Consider the following 19,239-nt stretch of genomic DNA (forward strand, 5'->3'; position numbering starts at 1 on the left):
CCTCCAGAACAGAGTCAAAGCCTGGGTGTTCTCAGAGCAGACTGCAAACAAAAGGACCTGAGTGTGGAGACACTTTGTTCTACTGCCAAAACCTCCCCTCTCTGGTGTTTCCCCATCCTCTACAACTGCCCAAGAATTCCAGGAGGGAGAAGATGCTCAGCTCGAGGGACCCAACACAGGTCATGGTCCCCCAGTGTTACCTCCCCATCTGCTCCCTCCAGCTGGAGTCAGGCCCCAGTGATGTGTGTGTGACACTGAACATCCTCCAGGTTAGAAATTCCATCTGTCAAGGGTCTCATCCAGGTGAGTTTCACCAGCCAGGAAAAGGAAAGCTTCTGGGAAATCACTGCCACTGCCATCTCACAGCCATCACAGATGGAAAGGGGCTGTGCTGGTGGTGTAAAACTGTTTTCCCAGGGATGTAAGGACAGGAAAAAACAATGGCTGACAGGAAAAAACAGTAAATTAAACATTGGAAAGATTGTAAGGCGACATGAAGGAATTTAAAGGCAGGGAGTTTATATGCCCTATTTCCTGATAAAATCAGATGTTTCAAAGTGTCACTTCATAGTGTGGCAACACAGCAATGAGCCCAAGGCATTTATGGGCAGAATAGGCAGTTTCCTTGTAAAAGAGCATTTCAGGGACACGGTTTCAAAGGTTGCTACATGGCCCTGTGCCCACAGAAACTGGAAGAAACCCTTTGAGCCAAGATGTGCAGCAATCCAGAAGGATGCTTGGGGGTTATTTATTATCCCCCATTCCCAATGAGGAAATGCTGAGTGCAGCAGTCAGGCCTGGACACTGCAAACAAGTGTTAGAGACATGATTGCCTTTAAACACATTTTTCAATCTTCTCCCTGTACTTCACCAGGGATAACACTCCAGTGATGATGGTGAGGGCAGATCAAAGCATCTTGGAAGGTGGTAAAGGTTCTTTAGCCAGACAGAAGATAATTTCTTTCCCTTTGGACCAGTTCCCCTCCTTAATGCAGCAGCACCGTTGCCACGAGGCAGTGACACAGGCCAGACTGTCCCATCTTCAGCTGCTCCTCCCAGCAACGGGTCTGTGGGAGCAGCTGGAACCTCTGGAAAGGAGCAGGAGGAACCACAGCTCTGATGTTCCAGCCAGAGAGGAGTGTGAGCTTGTTGTTCCCTTTCATTTACTGTCACAGCCAACAGCCGAGGTTCGGGGAGGCTCAAGCACAGTCCCCATCAGTTGTCCTCCCACAGACAGTGCCATGCCTGGGGGCAGGGACGGGGCTGCTGCTGGTCCCGGTGGGTGCAGGGGCTGGGCACAATCCTTGGCAGCTGCAGCACCAACCCCTCACCTTCCCCTTGCTGTGCTCCACCTGAGAGCCGTGCCCGGAGCAGCCTGGCCCGTGCCAGGCCCTGCCCCTGCTCTGCCCAAACCCGGCGCCTGGGGCTTCCCTCTTGCATCACACCTGGCCCGGGCCTGGCTGCCCCCGAGGGCACGGAGGGCGGCGAAGCTCAGCCCAGGTGGGAGGGACTGCGCTCCCGTTAAATCGCAGCTCCCGCAGGACCCGCTCCTTGCACAGACCCACCCCTGTGGTTTATGAGCTCAAGGTGCGGTGGAGGTGTTTGAGGAGCTGAGCCGTGCACGGGAGTGGGGACGAGCTGCTGCAGCGCAGGTACCTCCGAGTGCTGATGCCCAGGGCCATCTCTGCCTTTGCCCTGCCTCTTCCAAGTCCTTTCTCCCCTTCACTTCTCATGCTAATGCTACGAGCAGTTCCCATCAGTTCCTCCTTTCAATCACTCCTCTTGCTGCTGCTTTGCATTTCACTGGGATTATCCTGTGCCTTAGGAGGAATCTGCTGCAGGGATCTCGAATGAGCAGAACGTGGTTGTTCCTGCACGGGCAGTCCCACTGGTGGGCACAGACCGAGCAGCCCCGAGCTGGGGAAGGCTGTTGGAAGTGCTGGGGGGAATGGTTGGGATTATGCTTATTGCTCTGGCTAAGATTTTGGGGGGTTCTCAGTAGTCTCCGGGGTTTTTGACATTAGCATTTACCTTTCTTACCGTTTTGAAGCCTATTTAAGATTTCCAGTGGTGTTTGTTGTCTGCTTGTGTGTCCAAGTGAATATTTCCTTCACTGCCTCGAGTGAGCTCTGCCAGGGGGATGCAGCTGGGATCGTGCACTGTGCCAGTGCCTGTGCCAGTGCCAGTGCCAGTGCCTGCTCCAGAGCCTGCTCCAGAGCCTGCTCCAGTGCCTCCTGCCTCCTCGTGGGAGACTGTGGGGCAGGCACTGTGGAGAGTCCCAGGCAATAAAAGTGCCACGTGGGAGCATAAATTGTGAGTGGCTGAGACAGAGGTTCCCGTGGGACTGTGTGAGTTACTCAGGGTGTTGTTTTACTGCTGAACCTTCTCCAGTCGCAGTCAGGGAGGTCAAGGCACTGGGAATCAGGTCAGTAACAGAAATGCTGTGAAACCAAAACCAAACCCAGGTTCTGGGGCTCTGTCCTTGTGTCAGAGGAGAGGGAGCATCAGGAGGATGGTGTGGAAGCTCCAGGCGGGAGCACTGCGGATCCACCAATGGTGTAGGTGGATGTACTGAGAGGAAAAGGGAGGTCTGGGGAGGCAAGGAAGAGAATCTAATCCCACCTTGTGCTGCCTAGGCCCAAGGGAAGAGCCTGAAGCATGTTCTGCTGCTTCACAAGGTTTCAAGCCCTACAGGAGATGTGCCTGGGGGAGTGCAGGGGTACAGGGCTCTTCTGAAACACCTGGAGTGTGCAGAGTCCCCCATGCAGCAACTCCCATCCTCTCCCTTCCCTTGGCACCCCTGAAATACAGGAAAACAGCCTCTTATGCTGCAGCTTCCTTTGTCTAACACTAGTGATTACCTCAAGGGATGAAAGGAGGTGTGCACATGGTCACAGAAGGGAAAAATCCTGGCTGGTGCTCCAAGGAACTTGTTAGTGTGTCTTGAAAGTCTCATGTTCTTGTAATTCATCTCAAATGTTCTTAGGATTTGCTAATTGAGTCTGTTTTTGGACAGACATCCTGTTCTAAAAATGCTGTTGTCCCTGAGCCTCCCACATCCACTGCTCACCCACAAAGAGGGGAAGGGAAACTCCTCCTGGCTATGCTGGGACCTCTCCTGGGTAAAGGGGACCAGGCTCTGTTGCTCATCTCATACCCAGAGCAGCTTTTGCCAAAGGGGAAAGAACCATCCCAGGAGAGGGAAAGGGAGGAAGGCAGTGGGAGGGGGAGATGTCAGAGGAGTGATTTCAACATTACTAATAACCGTCCTCCTCCAAAGCCCTGGAGACCCTTCCAGAAGCCTGAAATGTTGCTAAACAAGCAGTGCACTGGGGGGGTCTGCAGGGGGGTCGCTGGGGGTGGATGGTGTCTGCTGTGGATGCTCTCGGGTTGTGTTGAAGAGCAGAACATCCTCCTCTGGCACCGGACACAGAGATGCTGCCCCGTCGTGCGGCCGCTCCAGGGGCTGGTCAGATACCAAGATGCTGCCCGGGGTTTCACAAACACTTCTGTTTGCTGCTGAGCTTCCTAATTGCTCATGTTTGAGCAAGGAAGGAGGCTCTGACAGCCACTCTTCTCCCCCAGTGAGGGAGGGCAGCCCTTCCTCGGGCATCAGCTGCCCCACGCCCCAGGTGCTGGAACCCCGGAGCTGGGGGGGTATTAATATCTGCCATGTGATACCACAGCTCTCCCTGCTCTGCAGGCAAAACACAGCATAACCATGGGAACTGTTTTCCTCAGCCCCCTCAGCATGTCCTGCTAATCCAGGCAGGTCGCCCGCAGCCCTCGCCGCGATTAAGTTGGGTGTAATGAGCTCTGGAAATCCTGGGTGTCCCTGCAGTCCCCTCTGCCCTTCCTGGCAAGGGGATGCGTAACAGGCTTGTCATCGGGAGGCTCTCAGGGCTCATGTTGCAAGGAAAAACAACCAGACTTGGCAGCTGCCTGAGCTGTTTTGGGGTCTGTGCAGGCAGGGAAGGAGGCTCTGTCCCAGCTCGGATGTCTGAGCTCCAAATATCCGCACTGGGACACCCGGGGCTCTGCTGCAGCTGCTGGGCCACACTCTGCTCTTACCCTGCTCTATCTGATGCCAGGGCAGAGCCAGTGCTTGGCCTGGGGGTCCCTCTGGGCTCCCTGAGCTCCAGCAGATGAAGCAGGAGGGACTTTACTCTGTGTGGATCCTCGGGCTGGGCCCATGAGGTGTCACGGGTATGGCGGGTTTGGGAAGGGTGTTATCACCCAGCCAGGGTGTGCCCACTTAGCCCTGGCCCCAGGGCACCTGGCTGCTCCCACCGCGCCCAGGGGCACCCTGCAGCCCTCCAAATCCACACCCTCCTCCTGCCCCACGTGGGTGCTCCAATTGCAGTCCTCACACCCCGAGCCCTGCTCCTTTCCCTGGCACAGGGCTTGTGTTTTCATGTCAGGGGGCTGCCTGCCAAGCTGGGCTGGAGCTGGAGAGGAGAACTGGAGTTACTGGGCTGAACTGCAGCTCCTGCCCCACAGCTGTGTCTCTTGGTGCAACAGGGATCTGCCTCGCCAAGGGTCTTTCTAAGAGTGTCCATCTGCATCCAAAATGTGTGACTTGTCCCCTTCCTCTTAGGGGGAAATCTGTTCCACAGTCTGCTTCCAGAAGCAGAAACTGTCATTTCCAGTCTGGATGTCTGTGCCAGCTGATTTCCATCTCTCTTTGTGCCACCCTTGTCTTAGTTTAAACAAGAGAGCCCCTTCCCTGGTGTTTCCATGCAGCCAGGAGATCTCCCAGCCCTGGCTGTGGTGCCGGGGTTCCCTCTGCCAGGGCTGCCCTGATTCTGCCACAGCACTCACTCTGCTGCTGCCACAGAGCCCGGGGCACAGTGTGGGGGTGTGTGATATGGGCTCCCTGCCTGTGCCCATGCCTGGCCCCTCTTCCCAGCCTGGGGGGCACAGCCAGACGCTGCCCAGCCCTCACCAGAGGGGCACTGTCATTCCAAATTGCTCTTGGAAAGTCCTGATGCCTGTCCCATGGCTCTGCCACTCTGGTGACCAACAGACCACAGGCCCCCCTGTGATTCCCCTCCTTCTCCTTCTCCTCTGCTCCTCCAAGCAGAAGAGCCCACAGCCGAGGCTCAAAATTCCTGTGAGGAGCCTGGGAGACCTCTCACTCCAACCCAGAGAAGGGAAGGGAGGAAAAATGAGGTTTGGAGGCTAATTCTGGCAGCACCAGGCATAAGAAAGATCAAAAACTCAGGGCAGGAGTACAAGAGAGGAGGGAAGCTGTTGCGTGCATGCTCCTGGAAGCCCCGGCAGCCCCGGTTCATGCATCCTGCACGTTATTTCTGTACCTACTTAAATTAAAACCAGCCTTGTCTTGCGGCCGCTGACTGGAGCCAGGCAGTTCTTCTCCCCAGGGGAGAATCCAATTTTCACTCCATCTCGCTTGCGTTTTTGACCTGGAATGACTCTTCTTTTTATATTTAACCAACGCTCCCTCCGAGCCTTGTACCACTCTGCGCTTCTCACGCAGAGCTGGTGGTGTGATGGCACACAGAGCTCCAGGGCAGGGACCAAGGTGGGCATCCTGATCACCTGGGATCCGACTGCCCCCTGGCAGAGCCGTGCTGTGACCCCACCAGAGGCCACATGTGCTCTGCAGGCAGAGTCCTGGCACAGCCAGGCTGGGTGCTGGTGGGAGAGGGGAGCCAGGGTCCCAGTCTGCTCCTGCATCCTCTGCACCTTGGGATTGGGGTCCAGAAATGCCAAGGAAGAGCCACGTGCTGGTGCCAGCCATGGCATGGCCAGCAGGGAGGACACCGGGGGCTGCTGGGCTGTGACACTGCTGTGGTCACAGAAGGGACCCCAACACCTGCAGCCCCTCACCCATCTGCCTCCCAGTTTCTGACAGATCAATTCACAGCTGGGTCTCCACAGGGATAACCACTCCAGACTCCCTCAGTGCTGGGGCAGACCTGGCCCCAAGAGGGTAGGATTAACTAATTGTCTAAGCCAGGCTCCAGAGGTGTTTCCCTTCCTGCAGCACAGCCCTTGGTGCAGGCACATCCCTGCTCTGAGCCTTTCCTACACACCAACCTGTCAATCCTGTAAGTTAAACCTCTCGGAGGCTCAGGAGACACCGGCAGGGCTGGGCTGGCAGGGAGGTAAATGGGGTTGAGGTATTTATTCACTCCTGCAGCCCTCAGAGCTCTGGAGAGGCCTTTACCTGCCGTGCCAAGCTGTGCTGACAGCAGCAGCCGCCAACAGCAGCAATGCTTCGCTCCTGACTCCCTAACCCTCATGAGTCCAACGTATTCCAGGTGTCTCTCCAGCAAGAAGTGAGGCTTCTCCAGGGTTATATAACTCATCCAGACCAAACCTGGCCTGTTTTGAGCCCCCTGTGTACTAGCTCTCAACACCTGGCATGGCAATGAGTCACCAGTTGCAGAGGTGACTCAGGGCAGGAGCCCAGCCCTGCTGCGCCCGCGGGCGGGAGGGCCCGGCTGCCTCGGAGCAACTGTCTCCTTCCTAATCCTGTGACTCCATCCTTAATCAGGCCGGGATAGGCCAGTCAATAAGTCTACCATTGGAGACTGGTGCAGGGAAGGACAAATATTTTGTGGAGTGTAGCCCACTGCTTGTGTGTGTCACACACCTGATCCTCACAGGGCACGGACAGGGAGCCCTGAGCTGTGGGATTATCTCCTGCCAGCAAACCTTTGGCTCTGGATCTCTGGATACCACGTGGTCCCCCCAGCACAGTCATTCCTGGGGACTGAAGGGGACAGGAATGATCCCATGTGGCTGGTGCAGTGTGGGGACATAGGGAATGTGCTGGGCTTGGATGTCCCCACATGGAGTCTCTGAGCTTGGCTGCTGCAGTGAGTGTGGAGCAGGACAGGGTTGTTGTTCTTACCCTGAGCCAAAGGAGTGAAGGTCCCTCTGTGTTTGGTGGCAGAGGGACAGCTCCTGACAAGCAGGAGGGGAGCAGCAGCCAGAGGGGATCCCACTTGGTGCTGGATGCAGCGGGACAACTTCCCCACCTCCAAACAGTGTCCCAAGACCCTTTTTCCCAGAATCCTGAGACCCACCTCATGCCATGGGGGTTTATAATGGAGAATTAAAAAATACTTTCTGTCTAAAGCAAAGCCCAGGAGTCTTCAAAGTCTATTAACAGTCAGATTCCTCAAGCAGTGCCATGGCTGAGGCAGCAGCCACGTCCTCAGGCTTCCAGGCTTGCCTTGTACCAGGAAAATGAAATCCTGGATTAGCTGTACACCCACTCCAGGACACTGCCCTGGCAGGCAGCTCCGGCTCTGTGCCCGCGGGGCTCTGGGCTCACCAGCTGCCCTCGGGTGGCTTCCGAGGGGCAGGGACCCATGGGAAGGCTGTTAGAGTGAGACTTCATTTCAGTCTTAATCCAGAAAACTAGTAAATAAAGCAGGATGTCATTTTCAGGCCTCTGAATCCTGAAAAGCTGTCGCCAGTGAGTCCTCGGTGCGCTTGCCCAGCTGTGCTGTGGCACCAGGACCAGAGGCTGGAGGGGGTGGAAAAGCACGACAGGGTGACTTGTTTTCTTATTCGCTGAATTCCAGCTTTGCGCTCCAAATCCCCGTTTTTATAGACTTTTCCGCTCAAGTCTGCTCCTGCCCGGGGCATGCCTGTGTAACCGCTCGCTCCTCTCTGCATTCCTCAGATTCTTCTTCTGCTGGAGACTGGACTGGGCTCTGAGGTCCCCGCGCAGGAAGGAGGCGAGGAGCAGCAGGAGGAGGTTTCCCTTGGACTCTAAGCTGTCAAACCAGAAAACCAAACCATGTCACAGGTCATACAAAACCACGTGTTGCGTGTTGGACAGAGTGTGTGTGTTTCCTCCCCCGAGGAGAGCAAGAGCCTGTGCCCGCCGGGGTACCCGGGATGCTCCGCACTGCCCGGCAAGTACGTCTACTACTCCACGGAATCCTGGGCTGGCACAGCCTCCGTGGGGCACCCCAAGGCTCACCTGCTGCCCAGAGGGAGGCTGTATGGAGCCCACCCCGTGCTGGAGCATGTGGGAGCTCACACGCAGGGGAAGGGGCAGCCGGAGTCCTCCTTGGAGAGACCCACTGCCCAGTGCCAGCCAAAGCAGGAGGAGAGCACCAGCACGGATCCTGAGGCTCAGCTGATGTCTCCTTCCCTGGACATATCCATAGAGACTCTCAACCAGCTGATCCTAGAAATCGATCCGACCTTCCAGCCGCTGCCACACAGGCCGGTGAAGGACCCAGCCCAGCCTTCAGGTGACACTGCAGCCACCAAGAAACAGGACCCAGAGGCAATAGGTGAGGAAAGGGCACCAATGGAGCCAGAGCAGCTCCAGCCTGGTGAAAACGTTCTGTCAGGGGCACTGGGAGCCCAGGACAGAGAGGTCAGGGGCACACCTGTCCCCATGGGCAGCACAAGGTCCTGTGCTCCTGGAGAGGCTGGAAATGGGCATCAGGGACATACCACACTGTCCCCAGTGGGATCAGTGTGGGGGATGGTCTTCTGACATCAGGGCTCTGTACTAAGGAGCAGGACAGGCTGTGTGTCCAGATTCTGCCTAATTCTGGTGCTTCCATGGCCTTGGTCTGATCACTGTTGACACATCTCATGCCCAGCCAGCTCAAAGGGATCCAGAAGGGAACAGGGAAAGCAGCCTTTAATTCAATCTCACATTTGTTTCCCTGTGTTTGGAGAAAACATTTCTCATTGGAAACGGGACTTGCAGCTCTCTGAAAACTCCTGATCCCAGTTATCACCACCACTGACAGGCCCTGGGCTCTGGGTGCTCCCCCATTCCCTCAAAGCCTGCAGAGCCTTTCCCAGAGTCACACTTGACCTCTGGGAGCAAAAGGATTTGCAGGCGTATTTCCAGAGCCCTGGGCTAAGGTACCAAGTGTTACACAACCATCCCATTGAAATGTTCCCAATCACTTTGCCAGGGAAATTCTTTTTCCAGGGCTTGTGCACTCCTCGGGCAGCATACCTGGCATAGGCAAGGCAGCAGCAGCACATACCAGCCTGTTCTCAGCTCACGGGTGCCTTACGTGAACCTTGTGCAACACTCCCCTGTCATCCCTGCAATCCAGGCTCTGATCTGGGAGTTGCTCCTGATCCTCTGCTGCTTTCAGCTGTTCAGCACCCTGTGCACAGGGCAGCCCCACAGTGCTGGCACTGCTGGCACTGTCCTGGGGCACCAGGGACAGGGCTGGGGTGGCTCAGGTGCCTGAGGACACAGACTCTCTGCTTCCCAAAAGCCTTATTGCCTGTCCCTGTCTTTACACATGGAAATACCTCGACAATCTGTCCCCAGTCCTCTTGCCCGAGGAAGATGAAATGAGAGGATGTTAAAGGCATGAAAAAAATTCTGTTCTCCCTGAGCCCTCGTGCAAACATGAGGACCACAGGGTCAGGAGAGGATGAGGTACCTGTGAGGGGCAGCAGCACTGCCAGAGCCAGGCAATGCCAGTCCAGAGAGTGTCCCTGCTTCCCTCTGGGATGGACAGAGCAGCCTTGCAGATGAAGTACTGTGACAAAGTGCAAGTTCAGCTCTGGCTGCTCAGTGCCTGAGCCATTCCTCTGCCTCCCTTCAGGCACTGCTCAGGGGCTTGAGCCCCCAGCAGCTCCACAGGTAGTGCTTTGGAAAATCTGGCTCCAAGTGTGGAACTGAACATCTGGAAATCTGGCCACAAATGCAGTGGGGAAAGCCTCACTTTAGCTGTCATTTTCTTTTAGCAGCTTTTGGATTTCACATAAACTTCTTTCCACTGAGCAGGATCCCTGTTCAACCACCCTCTCCCACTCTAGCCCTGTGTCCTGTGCCCTGATGTGAGGGTGGCAGGGACTGGTGGTGATCACAGAGGCGAGAGGGGCTTGGGTTTGGTTATTGGAGCCCCCGAGGAAGGGGGCATGACAAATGCTGCAGCAGCAGGAGACACGTTCATGAGAGTCACAAATCCCTCTGGAATCTGCTCCGGGATCTCAGCCCTCGGCTTGCGTGACTTCTGGGCTCTGTGTTTGTGGCGCTTTTGCCACTCCTTGGTGCTGGAAAACTTGCCAAGGTCTTGAGCAAATATTTGAGGTTTAACCACAGGTGATAAGAAGAGCAAAGGCAGAGAAGTAGGAGGTAAAAGGCCTCCTGAGCCCAGTTCATAGATGCTTTAAAGGACAATTAAAATCCCCATTTCTTTTTCCTTTTGAGGGACCTTGACAAAAAGCATCCGGCCAGGAGCTCTCTGCAAGGGTTTGTGAGCTGATAGCGGCACACGTGTCTGCGGAGCTGCTGGAGGAGCTGCTGCTGGCGGGGGCTGTGCAGGGGGAAGGCTCTGGCTCCCTCCTGGCAGGGGGAAGGCTCTGGCTCCATCCTGGCGAGGTCCAGCTGTGGCCCCGCTGGGGACCAGCCCGCCCGGCTCACCCGGCGCCTCCTCGGCGCTGGCTGTGCCGATCCAACCCTGCGCTGGGGTTGGCATGGACAAGGGGCTCAGGGAGTAACTTTTGTACAGACTTGTGCTTATCCTGCTCATCCAGCTCTATGCCCCAGAGGTCTGCTCGTTCCTTGCAGTAACAGGGGTCAGCAGCACGTGGCTGGAATCGGCTGCTCTGCCTGTCCAGCTCCCACACGGTGGGTCCATCGAGGCCCCTTCCCCAAGGCCAGGGAGCTTGGGGTTGTCAGAGCCGTTTGTCTTTGCTGCAGCAAAAAGCTTTTCCCTCCCCAAGACACACCTTTGAGGAGGGGAATTTTCCTGAACTCCATGGCAGGGGCGAGAATGAGGTGATGAAAGCAAAGCTGGGCAGGTCCAGACTGGAAGGGAGGGGCAAACCTCTGGCACTGCAGTGATTAACCACTGGAGCGGCTGCCCTGGTGGGGGATTCCACCGTCACTGCCAGTGCTTAAATCGAGTCTGAGTGTTCCAGCTCAGCCAGAAATTAGGGCTTTGTCCAGGGAAGCCAAGGCCTGATCTGCAGCAGGCACAAGGGGAACCAGGCACGCTTTGTCCTGGCTGTGAGGCTGCACTGAGGGGCTTGGACAAGAGATGCTCTGTCAGGTGTGTTCCCTGGTGACTAATGCCAAGCAGAGGGGCTGGACATGCCTGGCCTGCTCTCAGCACAAATGGAAGAGCAGGAAGAATCCCACAGCAGGCACAGGCACAGGCACAGAAACTACCTTGGAAGTGACTTCTCTCGAGAGACTTGCACAGGTGGATTCCCTCTGCTTCCTGCCCCACTGCCACTCCAGCAGTACCTGGGGCCAGGTGACATCCCCCTGCTCCTCTGCCCAGCCAGGGGGTGCAGGGCCACCCTTCTGCTGCCCTGGGCACCCTCCAAACCTGGCGTCATCCCCGGGGGGAGCAGCCAGATGTTTTTCTCTTGACTCAGGTACAAACACAGCGGCTGCTGGAGGGAACACCCATCCCTGGCTGCAGGTTTCGACAGGTCCTGGCTGGGTAACACTGGCAAGGGGGGTCTGAGCAGCCAGACATGACCGTGGGTAACCCCCTTCCCTGGGAGCCTGCCAGTGCTGGGGGGTCAATGCACTTCGGGGTCTGTGGAGTCAGCCTTCATTGAACCTCAGCAAAAGGCATGGAGGTGTCCCCTGGGACCCTCCCAGCCCTGCAGGGAGGGAAACCCAGAGCCAAAATTCACAGCAGGAAGAATAGACGTGTGTCCCCCATGGAGCTTTACTGAGGAACCCAGTTAGAACACCAGATTGTTAATAACCTTCTCTCTCTCCCTGCAGACTTCAAGTACATAGAGCTGACACCGGGCAGAGCCACAGGGCCCGAGCAGCCACAGGGCTCCCCCAGCCCTTCAGGCACCCCCTTCTCCAGGTCCCCACAGGCCAACAGCTTCCTGACCCAGAAAGGGGCACTCGGGGGCAAATACAGCACCAGTGACAGTGTGGTCTTCTCGAGCCCACCCAAACCCTCGAGCCCTGGGTCAGCCTCCCCGAGCTGCAGCAAAGCATCACAGAGCATCTCCGTGCCCCAGCAGTGCCCGGCCAGGCACACCGACACCACCCCCTGCGGTACCCTCGGCTCCTCCCCGGCCTCTGACAACCTGCTGAAGCCCATGCATGTGGTGAGGGCCCAGCAGCGGGGCAGTTGGGTGTCCCAGCTCTCCACGAGCCCTGGCTCCGACACCAGTTACATCCTGGGCAGGTAAATGCCATCTGTGTCCCGGGCTCGGGGTGGTGGTGGGGATGGGAGGGGCACAGGGCAGTACCCTGGGTCTCTCAATCCTCATACTGGGAGCTGATGGGTTGGTGGGGCTGGAGCAGTCCCTGGGGTGGGCTTTGCATGTGAACACCCCTCTGATCTTCTCTGCTCTGTCTCCCTCTTGCAGCAGCACTCACTCACTCCACAACGAGGACTCGGATGCTCCCACCGCTGCCTGCCCATCCCCTGCCAGCTCCCTGGGCAGCCCCTGCCCACCTTCCCCTGGCACTGCACCTCACTCCAGAGAAGCTTTTGGCCAGAGCCTCCCCCAGCCCAGGGCAGGCAGCTCCCCCAGCACCAGCACCTCCCTGTGCCAGAAGGGACAGGCCAGCAGCTGCCCACCCTCCATCCTCACGTCGGCAGCCGACATCCCGGTGCTGCTGGTGAACGGGTGCCTGGAAGGAGGGGCTGGGTACCCCCAGCCAGCCCAGGCCACCCCTGGCTGTGCCACACAGCTGCCCCCTCCCACCTGCAGCCCCCCGAGGCTCCTCAACACTGCGCTGTCGGCCCCTGCCCTCGCCTGCATCCCCGACAGTGAGTGCTACGTGGGGTGGGGTGGGAGCTCACCCCCCAACAGCTGCTGGGAGAGGGAGAACAAGCCCCATGTTCCCTCTGGTTTAGCTGTGGGTTATAGGCACGAAGGATGGGAAGGTCTTGCTCGAGCTGGAGCTCCTTGCTGTGTTCCCCCAGGGTTCCATGGTGGTCTCCAGCTCCTGACTGGTGACCCATAGCTATCTACCCACTGGGTGCCAGGGCTCAGCAGGCAGGATCTCCCTGCTCCTTCAAGGAGATGCAGATACACCTATTTATAGAACCTGAGAGTGAGAACCACCATTCTGTCCCATCCTGCTTGTCTGTGGGCCCAGACTGGGTGTGGAGGAGGAGTTTGGGTTCCTGTTTGCTCTGAGGACACCAAAAGGTACCAGAGTTGAGAAGGTCCCTCATTCAAGGGCAAACACTGGGACTATTGTTCTTTGGAGGAGATGAGCAGAGGCAGCTCTCAGGGCAGAGGGTTTTAATTGGGATCCTTATGAGAATAGCAGGAGGGTGTGTGGGTCAGATCCTCAGCTGGTGTAAAGCCCATGGACCAGTGCATTGTGCAGGGCTGGGCAGGCTGGCACTGCCAAGGGATTCCATGTGCCCCTCTCTGCACTGCATCACAGCCTGCCAAGAGAGATAATTACATGGAGAATGAGTTATTTGGAGGAGTGGGGAGGAAAGGATTCAAAAAACCCTCAGCCTTGGCCAGCCTGAAAGAGAAATGACTTTGCTGAGCTCTGTCACCTCTGGAGGTCCTTCAGGTCCTACTGGGCTTGACATCATGGGGTCTCTTCCAGGTGCCCTCAGGGCTGGGCAGCCCACCATGAAGTTTGTGATGGACACATCGAAATACTGGTTCAAGCCAAGCATCAGCAGGGACCGAGGTAAGGCAGTGAGGGGCTCTGCAGGGGTGACCCCACCTCAGACTCCTGCCTGCACCCTGGGACAGAGTCCTCCTGTGTCCCTGGGGGCACTTGGAGGGGGTGATTCAAAACCTTCTGGGGGCTGGTGGGGATGGAGAGACCCTCTTACTCTGAGGGGGATGACTCAGGAACATGGGCTGTACCACAGCCCCTCTGTGATCCCCTCAAGCCCAGAAAAACTTCTGCTGTCCCACAGCATGGCCTGGGCAGGGACTGAGTGTCCTGGGGACCACAGGGACCTGCAGGACCGAGCTGGGGCCCTGCAGGGACACAGCTGGTGCCACACAAGGGATGTGCACATCCTCGGCAAATGCTCCAGCGTCCTTCCTGCTGCTGCCAAGGAGAGACTGCCCACAGAGCGCAGGAGTGGGGAGGTCACACCTGTTGTGTTTGGCTGAGCCCCTGCCTGTGCTCTGACAGCAATCCAGCTCCTGAGGGACAAGGAGCCAGGCACGTTCCTTGTTCGGGACAGCACTTCATTCCGGGGCTCCTTTGGACTGGCCATGAAGGTTCCTGGTTCTCCCTCTGGCAGCCAAACAGGTACAGGGTCTCTTTTGGAAAGGGAGGGCTTTCTTCAATGGTTTAACTGAAACTGGCAAACTAAAGCCAGGTGAGAAGCCACAGGTTTCTGACTGTGTGGGAGGTGCTGACAGGGTCTGCGGGTGCCCATCCCACCCCTCACAGGGGCTGGCACCACACTGGCATCACAGAGAAGCTCTGGTGATGCCCTGAGATGGGCAGGGGTGGGAAGGCACAGGTAGGAGAAGACAGGAGTGGGCAGGGGAGGGCAGGGACACATGGAGGTGAAACAGCAGTGCTGGGGCCGGTGCTGACGCTGTTTTCGGTCCCTCTTGCAGGTCAGGAGAGCAGTGACCTCGTCCGGCACTTCCTCATCGAGTCCTCTACCAAAGGGGTGCACCTGAAGGGGGCCAGCGAGGAGCTGTACTTTGGTAAGGATGGTGCCACCACCCACAGTGGCCCTGGCAGCCCCAGGAGCTGTTTCCCAAACTCCTGGAAGCACTGGGGTGACTGGGTGAGCATCCTGCATGCCCACTGGCACAGGGACCCTCAAACCCCGGTCCTGCCTGCACTTCCCTGTCAGTGAGACCATGATAGTAGGAGCACAACCTCCCTGGGACAGTGTTGCAGGGTGGAGACACTTGGGGGACGTTTCAGGCACCAGCCCCCCCAACTCATGGCTCTTGTGTTTCAGGGAGCCTCTCTGCCTTTGTCTACCAGCACGCCATCACCCCCCTGGCACTGCCCTGCAGGCTCAGCATCCCCACCCGAGGTAGGTGACAGACACAAGGGATACTCTGAGGGTCCCTCCTGCCCTCAGGGGCGCTGGGGAAGGTCCTGTGATGGGCAGGGGCCTGAGCCCTGTGGGTGCCCTGCGAGGGGCTGCTGCCCTGGCTGCAGGGGGAGCAGGGACTGCAGAGCTGACCCAAGGACAGGACAGTGGTGACCCCTCCTGCTGAGGGTGAGGGTGGGCAAGGGAAGGCAGAATGGGCACATCAGAGGTGAACAGAGCCAGGAGAGGGAGGTGGAGTACAATTAAGTTAATTACTGCTCTAAGTCCCTGCAATTAGAGCAGTCCTGGGCCTCTGTGAGATAAGGAATGGCCAAAGAGGTGACGAGCACAGGCCCTGTGTCCTCATTGCTCCTGCTTGTCCTTGGTGCAGATCTCGCTGACGGAGAAGACAGCCCTGACTGTGCTCCCGAATCCGTGCTGTCCCTGGCAAAGAAAACTGCAGGTGAGGGCAGGAGCCAGGTGCTGGCTCTGGGCACAGCCCAGCTGGCCAGAGCTGGAGCCCTGGGCACGCTGTGGCAGCAGCAGGTCACCCCCACACACTGGCAGGGACCTGTGTGACATCCCCCTTCAGATTCCAGGCTACCTGCAGGATTTCTCCACATCCCCAGCTCTTGGGCTCCAAGGGAACCTGATATTTTTAAGGAAAGGAGATTTTGGGTCCTCAAGATACTTGAAAACACAGTTCTTGAGGTCACAAGGCTGATTAAAGACCCCATTTCCCACAGTTTTAAATAGGTCCTGATCTTTAAGCCCCTCCTCTGATGTGCTTCAGTGGGGATTGAACATCTGGAGCTTTAGGAGAGGGATGAGGCAGTTGGGGACTGCTTAAATTGCTGAGGGACCTTGTGGGGGGACACGTGGGCACTGCAGAGCAGGACAGGGAGGGGTCTGTGCACCCCAGCCTGGGTGGGCTCCAGGTGAGAGCAGAGAGGGAAGGGCAGCAGACCACATGGGAGGGTCACAGCACAGGCTGGGGAACCAGGAACTGCTTTGTTTAGCTGGAAATTCTGAAAAATCAGTTGGCAAGCTGGAAAGTTTAGTTTGACCCAGAACAGCCCTTTAAACAGCTCAATCAGCCTGAAATGTCATGTTTTAGGCTGGCCTTCAGCCCTTAGTTGGCTTGGGGTATTTCTGCTTTTCATTAAAGGAAATATGTAATAAACAGGGAAAAAAGCCCCAAATGTGACATTTAGAAACGGGAAATTAAATACTTTGACTTTTACAACAATTAGTGCAAAGAATTAAAGTAAACCAAACTAAATTGGTGAAGAATTTGTGAGTCACCAAATCTTTTAATTTTCATCAAAACAAACCCTGACCCAGGTTCTGTGTGAGGGCTCTGCAGGATGACCCCTGGGACCCAGCCCTGGAGCTCATCTGTGCTGTCCTTGCAGTGTGCAACGTCCTGTACCTCAGCTCAGTGAATGTGGAGACGCTGACAGGAGCCCCTGCCATCCTGAAGGGCATCTCCTGCACCCTGGACCTGGACACGCTGCCCACGCCCACCCTGGTGCACTTCAGGGTGACAGAGCAGGGCGTCACCCTGACCGACATCCAGAGGAAGTAAGAGCCCAGGGGGTGACCAGGGGGGCTCATGGAGACACAGCCCCCTCCCTGCCTCCCAGCCCCAGGGAAAACTGCCCTGCTTGGACAGACCCTTGCCCCGACTCAGGGATGGACTCGCCCCTTGTTCCAGGCAGGGCTGCAGTGGCAGCGCCTCGGGGTGGGACACAGGGGGCAGCTGCACTCAGGGGTGGGATTTTGGGATGCCATTTGGGACACCCGTTTCCCAGCAGCCATGGCAGGGCTTGGATTTGTGAATTGCTGTTCCTGCCTGGGCCTTTCCCTCCCAAACACTTCCCTCTCCTCTTCCAGGGTGTTTTTCAGGCGACACTACCCTTTGGCTGCCATCAGGTTCTGCGGGATGGACCCTGAGAACAGAAAGTGAGTTTTGGGTGGCGGTGCCTGTCAGAGCCACCCTAGCTGTGCTCCCTTCCCTGCAGTTCCCAGCACCTCTGCCCTGCTTCAGATCCCAAATCCCAAAAAACTGCCCTGGGCATAACATGCTGGGGTGGATCTAAACCTAACCCTTGGCTTTGCAGCTGATGGAATGAATTAAACATCAGCCCTTGAGCAACTCCAATTCTGTTCTTCCCTCAGGTGGCAGAAGTACTGCAAGTCCTCCAGGTAAGACCTGTGCAGGGACCTCCCACATGGAGCTGGGGGCTGGAATCTGGGAGGGAGTGATGCTGCTTTGGGAAGCAGCTGTACTGCAGAGCAACAAAGAAGCAGCTTAAAAATGAAGAGGGGATTCACTAGAAATTACCGTGGTGGCCAGATGAGGGGTGGGACTGGTGGGTGAAGTTTTAGGGCAGGTTTGCTCTGGATTTGGGCAAGAGGTTTGGCTGAGCCCTGTTCTCCACATGGCCTCATGCAAAACCCCCACATCCAAATCCCAAAGCCTTCCCAGGGACTCACACTGGGCTCAGGAAGAGAGTTTATATCTGGCTCTACCTTGTGCTCAAGAATCTTTTCACAGCTGGGGAAGCCTTGCCAGAAACGCTCCTCCCAGCTGCTTGGCTTCCACGGAAACGTGATTGGGGAGCGGGCCAAGGTGGAATTGCTGGAACTGGGATTTGGCTTTGTGGCTGGGGCTGGTTTCAGCCTATTCCTTCAGATTCCTGGATGCAAACTGAATAAGCCTCTCTCCTTTTTCAAAGGATCTTTGGGTTCGTGGCCAAAAGCCAGACAGACTCGGAGAACCTCTGTCACCTGTTTGCAGAGTACGACACGGTGCAGCCGGTGTCGCTCGTCATCGACCTGCTCCGCCAGCTCCTGCCTGGCCCCTAAAGATGGCACCTGGGGATGCCCAGGGCTGGCAGCTGCCCACACACTGCCGAGCTTCTCCTGCTCCCCTGCTCCTGCTTCTGGGTTGCATTTTGGCAACACCTCATATTTATACTCTTTTTATTACATACCATCACATCAGAAGTCTCAGATAGAGATTTTCAGCTCTGGTGGGGTGAGCTGCCCACGAGGAACTGTGCTGGTCTGGGACAGAGTGGTGGGATGGGACTTGTGCTCTGTATGCAACCACTGCCCCTCACCTGGCACCCACCATCTGCTTTGAAGGGCCCCAGAGCTCTGGCTGAGGTTCCCACCAGCCAAGGGGGACCCCAGTGCTCTGGTTGAGGGACAAGGGAGACCCCAGTGCTCTGGTTGAGGTTCCCACCAGCCAAGGGGGACCCCTGTGCTCGGGGTGTCTGGGTTGAGGTGGGTCACGGAGCTGAGCTGAGCTCCCACCATCAGGGACTCAGCCTTGACCACCGCAGTGCCACAGGAGGGGAGGTCTGGGGCAGGCAGAGGGGACTCACCCCCTGAGCAGCACCAGGAGGCAGCTTTGCAAGTCAAAGTGTATAAAATCACCAATTCCTGCTGGAAACCTTCTTCCCTCAAGGAGCAAGCAGCACCCGCAGGCAGGAATGTCAGAGCAGCACATTTTTCCCGGTGCTGGGAAATTCTCCTGCCCTTTTTCACAGAGCAGGGTCATGGGCAGGCTCAACCTCCAGCACCGCAGAGAGCTGGGAGAGAAACAGTGACATTTGCATGACAGTGAAACACGGGGTTTTTGGAAATGACTTGCCTGAATTTGGGCCAGCTCCTCGGATGACGTAAATTGGCACAGCCTCGAGGAAGCCGCCGCCGCCACCACGATCTGCAGCAGCTGAAGGGTCAGACTGTGCTGCAGCTCCGAGCAGGGAGCGGCTCCGAGGCCACCACACTCTCAGGTACCTTAGTTCTCGCTTACCTGGAGCCTCTGCATTGGTTTCACTGTGCACTCTGTTATAAACCCACACAGGGGTATTTTCAATAAAGCAGTGGAGCGTTTATCCTGCGCAGACACCGCAGGGATGTCAGCAATGGGGTCCCTCTCTCTACTCTGGAATGGCCAAGCAGATGCTGGACTCTACTGTGGTTATCACGATGCTGGTCAGGATCAGCACAAGGAGAATGGGAACAGGCAAAGGCTTTTGCTCCACATGGTGCTTTGAAGGGATCACTCTGCCCCCCAAGCCCAACCAGCCCTGACAGCCGTGGGCACAGGGCCAGGGTCCAGGAGCACTGACATCTGCCCTGGATGGACAGTTGATGTCCTGGGCCAGCAGATTTCTGGGCAGTCTCTATTGGCTGCGTGTTGGCCCCATCCTGGGGGTGTTTGCACAACCCCAACCCCACAGTAACCCTTAACCACTGCACCTCTGGA

The 19,239-nt window shown here is 57.0% G+C and overlaps 1 protein-coding gene across 1 annotated transcript; it reads left to right on the top strand.

Moving 5' to 3' along the window:
• The first annotated feature begins 1,562 nt into the window (after window positions 1–1,562).
• On the top strand, window positions 1,563–18,896 carry TNS4 (tensin 4). The gene is made up of 13 exons (XM_071577248.1): window positions 1,563–1,652; window positions 7,664–8,285; window positions 11,723–12,143; window positions 12,328–12,734; window positions 13,538–13,624; window positions 14,084–14,203; window positions 14,521–14,613; window positions 14,877–14,954; window positions 15,346–15,417; window positions 16,370–16,538; window positions 16,851–16,919; window positions 17,136–17,162; window positions 17,696–18,896. The coding sequence occupies exons 2-13, from the start codon at window positions 7,781–7,783 to the stop codon at window positions 17,823–17,825; spliced, it is 2,178 nt and encodes a 725-aa protein (XP_071433349.1). The 5' UTR covers window positions 1,563–1,652; window positions 7,664–7,780; the 3' UTR covers window positions 17,826–18,896.
• The last annotated feature ends 343 nt before the right edge of the window (window positions 18,897–19,239 follow it).

The sequence above is a fragment of the Pithys albifrons genome, chromosome 25, assembly GCF_047495875.1.
Source record: "Pithys albifrons albifrons isolate INPA30051 chromosome 25, PitAlb_v1, whole genome shotgun sequence".
Classification (NCBI taxonomy): domain Eukaryota; kingdom Metazoa; phylum Chordata; class Aves; order Passeriformes; family Thamnophilidae; genus Pithys; species Pithys albifrons.